The sequence below is a fragment of the Bos javanicus genome, chromosome 1 (assembly GCF_032452875.1).
Source record: "Bos javanicus breed banteng chromosome 1, ARS-OSU_banteng_1.0, whole genome shotgun sequence".
NCBI classification, from domain to species: Eukaryota; Metazoa; Chordata; class Mammalia; order Artiodactyla; family Bovidae; genus Bos; species Bos javanicus.
Window position 1 is genome coordinate 50,571,423 of NC_083868.1, and position 15,353 is coordinate 50,586,775.

Genomic DNA, 15,353 nt, shown 5'->3' on the forward strand with positions numbered 1-15,353 from the left:
CAGTATTCTTGGACTTCCCTGGTGGCTCAGCTGGTAAAGAATCTGCCTGCAATGCAGGAGACCTGGGTTCTTAGCACTTACCATATGTACATAATGCCAGTACAATGTGATAACTTCTGTACAGTGTTCTCTGTATTGGAATTATGTGCTTGCAGCTCCCATTTAATTGTGTGTTCTTTGAAAGTATAGTTATTACTACTATGCATGTACCAGTGATTTTCACAACATTCTGTTATGGTTTCTGATATAAAAGCAGTTATTAACATGGTTTGTCTCCATTGTCCTCTCCCTGATATGTACTGGTCAGTGACAAATGATTAGAATAATCAAGAATTTAAAGAATATAAAGAACAGATGTTACTTTTAAGAAATATCAATTATATGGTATGTCATTAGAAGACAATCAGCTTTTCCTGAATTTGATATTTCTTACTCAGAGCCTTAATATAACTTTGACTTTTCAGTTCTAAGGCATGGGAGTAGCTTATCTATGTGAAATACCTTTAAATGATATGGTTTTGTTATTTAATAATTGAATCATTTGGGATGGGTACTTGATACAATGTTGACCATTAGCTCTGAATGTGAAGATAAAAAATACAACATAGAACTGCTCTGAAATGTTTGCATTCATTTGAAAAATAATATACCAACTCTGCTTTTGTTAACATTCATTTTATAAAATACCTTAAAAGAACAGATAAAATTGTACTGGAGTTTACATAATAATAACCAGAATTGAAAAAGGATGAATAAAATATAAATTAATTGAACACATAGCTATTTTGCCACATTAGACAAGTTTTAAAAAGGCATTAAAAATAAAATAGTAATTGAGAAGAAAACCCTTCACTCAACTGCTGTCATTTTCTGCAAACTCTTCCTAGAAGCACTAAAATTCCAGGTCAACAGGCAGTACCTGTATTGTTGAAAACATACTGTGATTTGCTTTCAAATCTGTCAGCATAAGAGAAAAAAAACTGAAAAATTTAACTGGGTTAGATAATTCAGTGCAAATTAAAGCTTCAAGTTGAAGATCTGAGAGGAAAAATAATGTCCAAACTGTAAGAAATGCTTCTGGAACTGAACAAGAGAAAAATTCACATTATGAAGAAATCTTTGCAAGTGTTCGTGTGAGTGGAATATTGAGTTAACCAATGGGCCCTCTGAGGTTCATGGGCAATTAGGGTTCTGTTATTAAGACTATTTGCAATATAGGCAAGGGAATATGGACGGGGAGGGGTCACCTTTATGGAAAGAAGTTCAAGTTGACCATAAGCTCTGCTGATTCAATTCTAGAAAATTTGGCCAGGATAGATATTATAGACATCAAAGGGGAAAGAGAGATTAATTATGGAGATAATTTACTGGATTATCTTTAAAGGTAAGTACTTCTGCCCCAGAATATGTTAGGCACAGGGGAGAGCAGGTTAATGTTGGCCACGATCTGTTTTAATTATATAAATAGCATGTTGTACTGGCTTTAAAAATAATCATATTACCAAATTTTGAGAAATCAGAGGAATGTCAAACTTTGGATCACAGTGAAACCAAACCTGGATCATTTCCAGCCATTAATGGCTAGTCACTTTTATGATTAAAAACTGTGTTTTTAATTATTTCCTCAAAAAAATCTTTTTTGAGTTAAGTAATAGGTAGCAGTAAGTTTTCAATGACAGTGTTTGATAGAAAGTTTCCACTCTTTCCATTCCATACAAATTTTTGATTTGGTCTTTTTCATGGGAAAACTAATGGTTGCTATTGAGAACTAGGTACAGAGAGATTTTCGTGCAGGCTAGTAAGTTTTCTTGCAAAACAGATTTTAAAAATTTCAGATCTAACCTTACTATGTTGTCACTATTTTTTTTCTCACTTTCATTGGAAATGTTCACTCATTTTTTAAGATTGTTTGAATGAGATTATACTATGCTTTCTAACACTCACATTTTACATCCTTCCCTGATCTATTAAGAATGTTATACAATGTTATCACAATGAAGTGGCAACTTTTGGCTTTTAGACTGTACCGAAGATCAGCAACTCATAAAACAAACTCAAAACACAGTGCTATTTCAGCATGACATCAGAAACTAATAAAAACAAATGAAAAATCACGATGCTGTAACATGGAGTTCATAAAGCGATGGAGAATTAGCCAATGCAATTTTTAAAAGTATAAAAAACTGCCCTCATATACTTACAGGAAGAACATTTAAGGCAAATTAAAAATTCTCTTCCAGGGACATGAACCAGCTCAGAATCAGATGAAGAAATTAAAACATGAGCACAAACTACCCAAGGCCTATGACTCCTCAAGGACCTCATGTTAGGAGACCAAGTTGTCAAGTCAGGGCACGTGTCAGCTCGCAAAGAAATGTGCTGCTTCCCTCCCCGGGTCAACACAAGGACTGTACAAGTCTTGACTTAGTTTCCTTTGGCTCTGCTACACGTTTGGTCACATGCTTTCAAATCCCAAAGAGGCACTCATTATCAGATGCATCTTTTTACATCACACTGTGTGAAGGTAAACGAGTAACAGAAATGTGCACAAACCCGCAGGCAGTACACATTTAGAAAACCACCTGTGGGTCAAGCATTTAACACAGACCTGGTTTTGTCTCAATTCTTTACTAAATAATAATTTAAAAAGACGACTGCCTGAAAATTCTGAAGCGCTGGTGGAAACCTTCCATGCTTTTGTCTAGCAGAGACACTTTCTGACCATCCAAAGTGCGGATAAAGGATAACAGAATACCACAATGCAATCACTTTGTGATGGTTTGTGCTTTAAGAACACAGTGCCTGACAGCACAGAGCACATCACAGGTGCCCAATAAATATCTGTAGGTTTAAAAGTAATAATGTGGTTTCTGAAGAACCTACTTTCATTTTGCAAAAAAGGCAAAACTATATAAATTTCTTTCACCTGACTGGATGGAACAACGTGGAGCAATGAATGAGACTCTAAAAATTAAATATGAACTCTAATTTGATGGTACAAAATTATTAAGAATTTTGCAAAAAAAAAAAAAAAATACAACGTTGCCACAGTAGCATTAGCACTTAACAGTGCATCAAAGATTTACTGTTTCCACTGCAAGATGAACTGGTTCCTAAACTTGTTAGGTACCAGAGTGTAATCACTCAAACAGGAAATGAAGTCTGTTCCACTTTGGGAAAGGTATGCTCATAATTTTATCTGAAAATTACTAATACACTTCTGGGAGATGGCCCTCTTACTCAGTAGGCCTCATCGGTCATGCGGGCATAAATACCAAGGGACCTCGTGATCTAACTTGAGCATGGCGCTGTCATCTGCGAGAGTATTTCTCCCACCTCTGCAGTAGTTGCTTTCCAATATTTCAGGTTATTATTGTTTGTTTGTTTTTTTTTATAGTCATTACACCTCGAGGATGACAAAGATGAGAGTGTGGAAGATTAACGATCACAAAACTTACACCAAAAAGGGAAGCGTGTCTATAATATATGAAAATCCCTTATAAAAGGCAGTTCATTAACCAAAAATGCTTTATACATTCAGATTTTCCCCATCTCTCAACAGTGATGGTTTCCAAAGAGAACACTCAGCAGTGAAGGCCACGCACTTGTTTTGCATTAGTTTGATATGCTGAAAATCAGAACCTTTAAAGCATCTTGTAAATGGGAGAAATGAAACTGGACCTGGGTAGGGGGCTGGGATGGGAGCGATCACAATGAATATGTGACTTCGCTGTTGACGCACACAGCAAGGGAGCTGGTGGGAAATGTTACAGCAGACCTGACCACTGCACAGAGGGTTGATCAAGAACACAGTACAGGTATCAAAAAAAACCAAAAATCTGAAAACAAAAGTAAAAAACAAACTGCAACTTTGCCAACTTGTAAACAGGAAAAGCATTTCACAGATTCAAAGTTCAAGGGAAGTAAACGTTTTAAATTATTTTTGTCAGTTCAACCCTGATTTAAAAGTATGGCTAGCAAGAGGAAGGAAGCCGCAGCCCTTGGCATCCTGAGCAAGCAGCAGCTGTCTTCTGAGAAGCAGCCACTTCCAAGCCTCTCTTCTCAAAGATGCCACGTGAGGAGGAGAAAGCTTCTCTCTTGAATCCCGTCTCTTTCTCTCCACACGCCTGGGATAGTCAGCGATTGCTTCACCTTCTGGTCTTTATGATCCTGGTTGCTATAGATTTAGACGTGGGGAGACTGGAGGGGGGAAGGCAAATTCCCGAAGGATGCTACGGGCCACTTCCACGTTATTCTGGGCTATCTCTAAGGCTCTTTTCACTTCTTCAAAGGCATAACCCTCTCCCATGAGTTTTGCAATTTTTGCATCGACATTTTCCAATGCTGCCTCAGGCCCGTGGGGTTTTCTGTGGTGAATTTCTGGTGCAGTCCTGCGGGGTCGTGGTTTAGGAGGTCTGGCTGGTGCTTGTGAACCATCTGAGTAGATTTTAAAGAGAAGTATTTAAATAAAGAGATAAAAAGAAAGACATTATACATCAGTAGGATTTCATTATTTTATATTAAAACAGTTTTTCATTGTTTCTACAAAAACCATTTTTATATACTGTGGTTGAATAGGTTATATTGTGTCTACTTTGAATGTCGGGAAAACAAAGGTAAGGTGTGTTGGAAATTTGAGAAATTAACACAAATGTCTTCCCACTTCTACATATTATTCTTTAAATCAGATGAAATAAAAGATATAGAAGGAAAAAAAAATAACTGAAAAAGAAAAGCTTTCACTCTGGCAATACAGTAACCCTTCTCTACTATGGTGGAGATAATTTCCTGGGAAGTTGCTACTGAAAGAAACTGTTATAAGCTCAATGATATTCCTGCTAGAACATCCCCATCAGGTCCTACGTCCCACCCCATGTCATAAGCAAGACTTCTGAGAAATATGCTTTGCAGCATATTTTTCCAGTTAGAATGCTGGTGAGGCCTTACTGATGCTGGGGGGAAATAATGAAATAGCAGATGCTTTCAGACAGCCGTTAGTCAATAGGTTGGTGCTTTGCTGAAATACTTCATCCAGATTCCAACGTAGAAAGCTTAGCTTGGAAAAAAAAAAAAAAGCAAAGCCAGCAGAAACAGTGGAGAACTGGGTTCCAGGTCAGTCTCTTGGTATTCGTTTCCCAAAGTTAAACCAAATGACACTGGTGTCCAAAAATGGAAAGTAATCTCATTAAGAACAAAGAAAATATAGGCCACCACCATGCAGATCACCAGGAAGTGGGCCAGTAACTTAAGGGGGCACTTTTATCACATATTTCCATTTATCTGTACATGGTATGTACTATCAAAAGCCTAGATTTTAAAGAGATTAAAAGTTGTCTTAAACCCATAAATGTTTGATGGCATACATTTGACAAGACAGACATCAATATTTATTTAATCCCTTTTTTCTTAGATGACTGACAAGTGCAACATTCAGGGACACAGTTAAACAAACGAAGAAGTGAGGCTAGAACACAAATGCCTCATGACTCCTGTGCTCGTCCTGTCCTTCCTCATCTCTACTCCGCCAACTTTCCTGATGGCGTCTGCAAACACTGTAAGCTGATATTTTCAATAATAAATGTAAATCTGAGAATCATCTGATACATTATTTCACATTTTCTCAAAAGTATATTTGTCTGAGAAGGTAATAAAAAAAAATTCTATTTGCAATTCTAGCACTATCAACATACACAAAAGCTTCCAGGATGAAAATATTTAGTTCTACACAAAATTGGATGATAGTCTTATTTTTGTTTCTTTCTTACAGAATAATATCTAGTTTGAAAAAATATTATAGCTATAGATAAAGCTCATTCTACTTAGACATAAGAACACACATTAGTTTCTGGTTCTTGGTAAAGTCTGCTGTTTTGTGTATCTGTAACTAAACATCTCAAATTATTATGGTCTAGTAAATTGCACTTCTTACTGTTGAGGTTTCATTTATTTTTCTATTAAGTATTTCCATTAATGTCATGCAGAGATGGACAATAAATTATGCTTCTAATCCCTTCCAAAAAACTATTAGAGATTCTAGCAAGACTTCCTTTAATCAGTTACCACGGAATTTATACATTGAAATACTGTCTGTTCTGGCTTATTTTTCGGTGAAAAAAGGACCTAGAATTAAATACAAAGTTAAATTCCTTGTAGTTTTTGAAGAATTTTTCCAATACTGTTCTTTTATTCCTGTCTACAATACTGAGAAAGGCACATGACTATGAAGCATTTTTGATAAGTATAGCTGTGTAGACTACTCAACTGGGAAAGATGCTGTAACAGCAAGACATCTCATGGTATAATAAAAAATTAAGTTTTAGAACTTTTAGATTTTAGACTTAATAAACACATGTCTTTGATCTCAGTAGATGACTCTAAAAAATATGACATCTATCACCAAGAAAATCCCCCAAGAAATCTATTCGCTCTATGAGGCTGCTGTAGGTAATACTGGCCAAATGTAATGGGAACATGCAGATGATAATTTTTTCTTGAGAAAGTTATTCTCTTCTTAAAAAATCATAAGAACTAAGCATAATTCAGGAAGCCCAAGTTAGGTTAAACCAAATGTTAGGGAAAATGAAACACCCCACAAAATGATTAAATTAAAACTAGAGGAGTTAAGGTGTCTCTGGTCTATTTCAAATATCAATAGATATGATATTTGAGGAAATGATTCAAACCACTTGTGGAAAGAATCACAATAGATTTTGGATATATTTTCAGTAAAAAGGACAAACCTCCGAAGTAAAGATTAGTGCGTCCACAAATACATTTTTTTTTAAAAATACAAAACTCTCGTATATACCGGCTTATTTAACCCTAGTCCTCGCCACCCTAACCTGACATGTCTTTGGAATCTTACAGATGCCCTGAGTTGAACAGTATCATGTATTAGAGCCCATGAATGGAAGTAAGTGGAAGATATGTTGTGACTTTTTGCCACCTGTTATATATAAATTTCTATTTATTGCTGAGTATTTTATTCAATTTGGAATTTAATTTTTTGTTTGACTGTTTTATTGTATAGTGTAGCTCTGCACCAGCAACTGACAGCTACAACTTTTCCAGGTGAGGATGTCAATGAGGAGCACCACTCAGAGACTTAGATTCATCTCTGCTTGGCCACTAAGATTTAGAGTGACTTGCAGCTAAGTAAGCAGTTTGCTTTTATAATTCTCACTCTGCAAATATACTTTTTTGTCTCCATTTTTAGAGGTGTAACTTATCTCTTCTCAGGGAGTATATGAATTAATGTAATGCTTGGTGTATGTGCTGAGGAGACTGAAAAAGAGAAGACAATGAATTCACATCTGTAATGGTAACCACTGTACTCAAATGCTGTATAGAAGAGCAATTACTATAAATCAATAGGGATTCAAGTGTGGAACAGGAAAAAAAAACCTTGGAATTTATAGTGAGCTCTTATAAACTTTTAAGCAAGATACCAACAAGCAAGATCTCTTACAACTTGAAGTGTAACCTTTAAGAATTAAAAAAAAAAAAATGTTAAAAAAGCTTCATGCTGATGATTATATCACATCACTTAAAGCCAACCCCTCTCTCTAGACACCTCTTCCTAAAATTCATGGGCTTCAGCCTTCTCTGTCCCCACTTCTTCCTCACAGTGTCTAAAAGAGGAGACACCAGGTCCTTACATTGGAATGTGTAGATGAAGGAAAGGAGCAGATGAACCCATCTTAGAGTTCCCTCAAAGGAGTTATGTTGTAGTTTTGTAGTACACTGGAATGACTGTGAATTTTACAAGCTCTGTGGGGATTTCTGTACCTGAATACATGTATACTTAAAAATGTGATTGGAAACACATGTGTTTATTCTGGGGTCACTGTCCATGCTCATGGTATTTTTGAACTCCTAGGAGCAAGGGCAACAATATCCAAGTAAGTGCAAGAAGATGAGGAGCCACCAGATACAAACAGTACATCTTCCTGGTCACTAGTTTTACTCAAGGATATGAGAGACTTAAATGTTTTTAAAGATGGAAATGTAGACATACCAAGTAAAAAGTAAAATTTGTAGACATTTTTGAAATAACAAAGATTTTTAAGGCAATTCCCTGCATGTGACTGTCCACTTTTAGTTAAAGACGTAATCCCCTTGTCATTCAGAGTTAGCTCTTTGGTGGGGAAAAAGATTTGAGAAGTGCTAGTGTGAGAGTATATCAAAACGATGGACTATCATACAATAATTTAAAGTGACACTGACATTTCAAAAAAAGTTTAATGATGTGTAAGAAAGGTATGATACTATATTATACTGTGGAGTATGATTTCCACTGTGTGAATGTGTGCATGGTCAACCATTAGAAAGACGGGCTCCAAAATGGCAATACTGTTTCTATTGATGACATGGTTCCAGGTGACTTTTGCTTCTTTAAATTCTACTTTATTCTCTAATGTCCATGTACTACTTTAATAATTTTAAACAAAGCTTAAGATTCTGTCTACTGTGCTTTTTACAAGTCTGAATCTTAAAGAATCTTGAGCTTCTTGAGCTTCTTAAACTCAAGAATCTTAAAAAAGTACAGAAAGCACACAGTAGCTCCCTAAAGTCATGTGATCATAATGCAGTTTTGAAATCTCTCCTACAATTTTAGATTTCTTAGTACCCTCTTTCTTCGCTACTGTTTTTGATTTTTCTAATTGGTATCTCCAAACTCAGCTTAGCAATCATTATTATATGAATGGGTGAGTTAAGTTTTTAAACCTAACAATATAAATGGCTGCATACTTACTGAGTCAAATCCCATCATTTACTAGCTTTGAGACCTTGGGTACATTACTAAACATTGCTGTCTCTCCCCCATTTAAGTTATGGCTAGATCTTTATCCCATAATAAAAACTACTGAAAACATATTAAACTAAATTCTGTTATCTATATTTAAAATTATAGGTGCTAAACTGTACATAATCTTTTTTAAAGTTTGAGATATAATTTCTAAGATTATTTTAGTAATTCACTGACAACACTTGGGATGGACATGAAGAATCTTGGAATACATATTTGTTCATGTATAACAATACCTGAGTATTAAAAATAAATAACTCATTAAGACATAAATCTCATTTTATTATTGACACATAAGTTGGATCAATTATTTCTGAAACTCATTATGTAAACTTGAATTGCTACCACTATCGATATACTCTCTAATTTTAGAAGGACATGTTTTAGATACACAGTTTTTACTAAATTACAAATATCTTCACATACACTATAGTAGGTAATTATGATTGTTAAAAACAGAGCCTAGGTTATAACTTTTTTAATACATTCAGAAAATTGTTATAGAAGTATTAGTATTATGTTTGTAAGAAAAACAACACTATGTTCTGTGGTTTTAAACCTGAAGCTGTGTATAAGGAAAAACATTTTAGGTAGCTGAACTAAAGTAAAACTCTATAACACTGCAATTTCCTTTGTTGGAACATAAAACCTTAAAAACACTATCTTAAAACATCTCTAATAACAATACACAATTCCAACTCTTATGTGAAATGAAGCCATAGTTTCCAATTGAGGTCTTAATATAAAATTCATTCAACATCTGATCACTTTTCCTTTAAGCTAATGAAGGAAAAGTAGTACTGGAATCAATTCCTTCTATGAGACCTCCTTTACTTTGCAGGTATACTTGGTAATAATATCTGTTACAAACACATTTAATACAAGTCATGTGCTGAAATTCTAGCATTAAGTGTTGCCTTAAATGTCCTTCTAAATACTAAGAATATTAAAAAGCTCAGCTGTACTCATCAGCATGAGCAAAAACACATCATCATTACGACTTTGTATTCTGTCAGCTGGATTCCCTGGGTTTTTAAAGAATGGTATTCAAACTGTAGCACATATGTGTCACAACAAGAGAAAAGCGAACTGAAGAATGTGTAAAAGCTCCTGCATAGCTAGTATAGACATGAACCCCACGTGAAGAAATAAGCAGATTATTAGCAAAATAATAATTCTGCTAATATATGTCACCCATATACAGGTATATATGAATTTAACACAAGCTGGTAAAATCCACTTATTAACTATCATTATAACATATTCATATCATTAAATACTGTTAGATCTAAGAACTTTAGAGAGTTATAAACTTTTGGAGGGGGAAGAATAAAACATTTGGAAGGCTCTTTGTATATGAAGACATGCACACATCTTTTTTAGGTAAGTGTATAAGGAAAATACTTTTAAATCAATTAAAATTTTGGAATTAGAAATATTCTTTTCATAAAGTTTATAAATATAAATTGATCACCATCAACTAGACCACCATAAAAAACAGAAATGGAATTTATAAGATGCAGCAAATTATACTGGAATCCTCAACAGTCATCTTAAAAAGGCCTTAATGGTATAAAAATGCTACTGCAAAATAAGTGCTGTTAGTATCCCAAAGGCACGTATCATCCAGTCTCAAGTTTTTGATGGAAAGATCTAATCCAGAAGGCAAGCTAAGTCCCTCTCCTAGTATGAAATAAACTAGTGGACAGCTTGGTAGCCCTGTGAAGGAGCATGTGAACAAGTATCTTGCTAGAAAAAAAGTATCTTATTTTCCGTAGTTTGACTGTGTTTGTAAAGAGAGTTCAAGGAGTCAGTTGAAATATTTGATGTTACAGCTAGCTGAGACCCTCAAAGTAATATCAAGACTAGTTTTTCCACTCAGGTAAAAAGCCAGTTCAGGCTTCTGGTAAATGCCTATCTGGGGATGTTTCAACGGGTTTGTCACTCAGAGTTCTTCCTTGAAATTTCTACCAGTTGAAATCATATATGTAAATGATGTTATTCTGGGCTCAATAATACCTGCATGCTATGGTGTAAACTATAAAGTTGTGAAAATAGAATGTTTAGGCCACAATCCTTTTTGTAACTTGAGAATATGTTTCTGTTAATACAGAGCTGGTGATACAGAATGTTATTTTTAAATCAGTCAAGGCACTGTTCTCAAAGTTGTACTTTAACATCTCAAGGAATTTGCTTTATTTTCATATATATATATATGCTGCTAAGTCACTTCAGTTGTGTCCGACTCTGTGCAACCCCATAAATGGCAGCTCACCAGGCTCCCCCATCCCTGGGATTTTCCAGACAAGAACACTGGAGTGGGTTGCCATTTCCTTCTCTAACTATATATATATATATATGTGTGTGTGTGTGTGTGTGTGTATATATATATATATATAGTTAGATACTGTCTTTCCTGACTTTCACATTTTTCTATCATTCTGGAAATCTTCCCTTTCAACTGAAAATAGTGTTTCAGTGGGTATCCATGGATATATCTGAAACATTGGACTGGCTAGAAGTAAACTGGTAAAGACAGCATGGACCAAAATTTGAAAAAGTTAGTAAAATTTTCCGAGTTATATTCAAGTGTGAAAACTTATGAAACTACAGAGGGATTTTTACGTATCTCCCATGCGTGTCATCAAGTACAGAGCTATTGTGTTAGTAATTCTCAAAGCAGCTATCTACCTTGATTGGATGTTACAGAATGGACAACTGCTCACTATTAACAAATCTGTGAGCTGATATTTGAGCTTGAAAGCAAACTGAATTCAACAATACATTAAAAAGGATCATACATCATGATCAAGTGGGATTTATCTCAGGATTGCAAGGATTTTTCAGCATCCATAAATCAATTTGATATATATCACATTAACAAGCTAAAGACTAAAAACCATATGATCATCTTGATACAGAAATGCTTTTGATAAAATTCAACATCCATTTCTGATAAGAACTTTGGCATATAGGGAACATACCTCAACATAATGAAGAACATACAGGGCAAACCCATTATGAACATCATACTCAACAATGAAAACCTGAAAGCATTCTAAGATCAAGAATAAGACAAGGATGCCACTCTTGCCACTTTTGTTCAAAATAGCTTTGGCAGTCGTAGCCACAGCAGAGAAGTAAAAAAAAAAAAAAGGAATCCAAATTAGAAAGGAAGAAGTAAAAAAAAAAAAAAACAAAAACCTGTCACTTTGGAAGACAGCTTGCTATTATACACAGAAAATTGTAAAGATGCCACTAGTAAACTACTAGAGCTTGTTAATGAATTAGGTAAAGCTGCAGGATACAAAATTGATATACAGAAATCTGTTGCATTTCTATACATTAACAATAAAGTATCAATGAAATTAAGATAACAATCCCATTTACTGTCACAACAGAAAGAATAAAATACCTAGGAATAAACCTACCTAAGAAGGCAAAACACATACTCTGAAAACTATAAAACACTGATGAAATAAATTGAAGGTGATGTAAACAAAAAGATATATTCTGTTCTTGGATTGGAAGAATAAATATTGTCAAAATGACTATACTACCCAAAGCAATCTACATATTGAATGCAATTCCTATCAAATTACCAATGGCACTTTTCAGAGAAGAAATAATTTTGAAATTTGTATCAAAACACAAAGGACTTTGAGTAGTCAAAACAATCTTGAGAAAGAAGAATGGAGCTGGAGGAATCACCCCCTGACTTCAGACTATACTACAAAGCTACAGGAATCAAAACAGTACTGTACTGGCACAAAAACAGACAACAGGAATCAATGAATAGGACAGAAAGCCCAGAAATAAACCCACACACTTATGGTCAATCTCTAACGAAGGAGGCAAGAATATGCAATGGAGAAAAGACAGTTTCTTCAATAAGTGGTGTTGGGAAACTGGACAGTTGTATATAAAAGAATGAAATTAGTAGCATATACAAAAATAAACTCAAAATGAGTTTAAAGACCTAAATAGAAGACAGGTGTTATAAAACTAGAGGAAACCAAACAAGGGATTAACTTCCAAAATATATAAACAATTCATCCAGATCAACTTTTACAAAACACAAAAAATGGGCAGATCATCTAAAGAGACACTTTCCAAAGAAGACATACAGATGGCCAAGAGGCACATGAAAAGATGCTCAACACTGCTAATTATTAGAGAAATGCAAATCAAAACTACAATGATATATCACCTCACACAGGTCAGAATGGCCATCGTTAAATGTCTACAAACAATACATGCTGGAAAGGGTGTGGAGAAAAGAGGACCCTCCTACACTGTAGGGGAGGATATAAACTGGTACAGCCATTATGGAGAACAATATAGAGATTCCTTAAAAAATGAAAAATCAAGTTACCATATGATCCAGCAACCCATTTCCCAGGGATATATCTGGAAAAGATAAAAAAATTCAAAAAGATACACGCACCCCAGTGTTCATAGCAGCACTATTTAAAGTAGCCAAGATATGGAAACAACCCAAGTGTCCATCAATAGCTGAATGGATAAAGAAGAGACTATATATACACACATACATACATAGTGGAATATTATGTAGCTATAAAAAAAGAATGAAATAATACCACTTGTACCAACATGGATGGATCTAGAGATTATGATACTAAGTGAGGTAAATCAGACAAAGACAAATATCATATGATGTCACTTATATGTGGAATCTGAAAAAAGTGATATAAATGAATCTATTTATGAAACAGAAACTCACAGACATAGAAAACAAATTGGTGTAAAAGGGGAAAGGAGCAGGGAGGGATAAATTAGGAGTTTGGGATTAGCAGATATATAGTACTACATATTGGAGAAGGCAATGGCAACCCACTCCAGTACTCTTGCCTGGAAAATCCCATGGACGGAGGAGCCTGGTGGGCTGCAGTCCATGGGGTCGCTAAGAGTCAGACACGACTGAGTGCCTTCACTTTCACTTTTCACTTTCATGCATTGGAGAAGGAAATGGCAGCCCACTCCAGTGTTCTTGCCTGGAGAATCCCAGGGACGGGGGAGCCTGGTGGGCTGCCGTCTATGGGGTCACACAGAGTCAGACACGACTGAAGTGACTTAGCAGCAGCAGTACTATATATATAATAGGTAAAAAACAAGGTCCTACTGCATGGTACAGGGAACTATATTCAGTATGTTGTAGTAACCTATAATGGAAAAGTATCTAAAGATGAATATATATATATATATACACACACATACACACACAGATATATATACACAGTACATATATATACACATACAAAAAAAGATCTTCACAACCCACAAAATCACGATGGTGTGATCACACACATAGAGCCAGACATCCTGGAATGCGAAGTTAAGTAGGCCTTAGGAAGCATCACTACAAATAAAGCTAGTGGAGGTGATGGAATTCCAGTTGATCTATTTCAAATCCTGAAAGATGATGCTGTGAAAGTGCTGCACTCAATATGCCAGCACATTTGGAAAACTCATCAGTGGCCACAGGACTGGAAAAGGTCAGTTTTCATTCCAGTGCCAAAGAATGCTCAAACGACTGCATAACTGCACTCATCTCATAAGCTAGCAAAGAATGCTCAAATTATCCATGCCAGGCTTCAACAGTACATGAACCGTGAACTTCCAGATGTTCAAGCTGGGTTTAGAAAAGGCAGAGGCACCAGAGATCAAGTTGCCAACATCTGTTGGATCATTGACAAAGCAAGAGAGTTCCAGAAAAACATCTACTTCTGCTTATTGATTATGCCAAAGCCTTTGACTGTGTGGATCATAACAAACTGTCGAAAATTCTTCAAGAGATGGGAGTACCAGACCACCTGACCTGCCTCCTGAGAAATCTGTATTGCAGGTCAAGAAGCAACAGTTAGAAGTGAACATGGAAAAACAGACTTTTCCAAATTGGGAAAGGAGTATGTCAAGGTTGTATATTGTCACCCTGCTTATTTAACTTATATGCAGAATACATCATGAGAAATGCTGGACTGGATGAAGCACAAGCTGGAATCAAGATTGCTGGGAGAAATATCAATAACCTCAGATATGCAGATGACACCACCCTTATGGCAGAAAGCAAAGAAAAACTAAAGAGCCTCTTGATGAAAGTGAAAGACGAGTGTGAAAAATTTGGCTTAAAACTCAACATTCAAAAAACTAAGATCATGGCATCTGGTCCCATCAGTTCATGGCAAATAGATGGGGAAACAGTGACAGACTTTATTTTTTTGAGCTCCAAAATCACGGCAGATGGTGACTGCAGCCATGAAATTAAAACATGCTTGCTCCTTGGAAGAAAAGCTATGACCAACCTAGACAATTTATTAAAAAGCAGAGACATTACTTTGGCACAAAGGTCCGTCTAGTCAAAGCTATGGTTTTTCCAGTAGTCATGCATGGATGTTGAGAGTTGGCCTGTAAAGAAAGCTGAGCACTGAAGAATTGATGCTTTTGAACTGTGGTGTTGGAAAAGACTCTTGAGAGTCCACTGGACAGCAAGGAGATCCAACCAGTCCATCCTCAAGGAAATCAG

General features: G+C 35.5%; 1 protein-coding gene across 11 annotated transcripts in view; it reads right to left on the reverse strand.

The window, feature by feature from the left end:
• Positions 1–659: 659 nt before the first annotated feature.
• The window catches only part of CBLB (Cbl proto-oncogene B), a 229,245-nt gene continuing 214,551 nt past the window's right edge, over positions 660–15,353 (reverse strand). For all 11 annotated transcript variants that reach the window (XM_061383872.1, XM_061383797.1, XM_061383754.1 and 8 more), the window contains one exon: positions 660–4,437. In XM_061383872.1, coding sequence (XP_061239856.1) covers positions 4,178–4,437 — 260 coding nt within the window. In that variant the 3' untranslated portion in view covers positions 660–4,177. The remainder of the gene's footprint in view (positions 4,438–15,353) is intronic.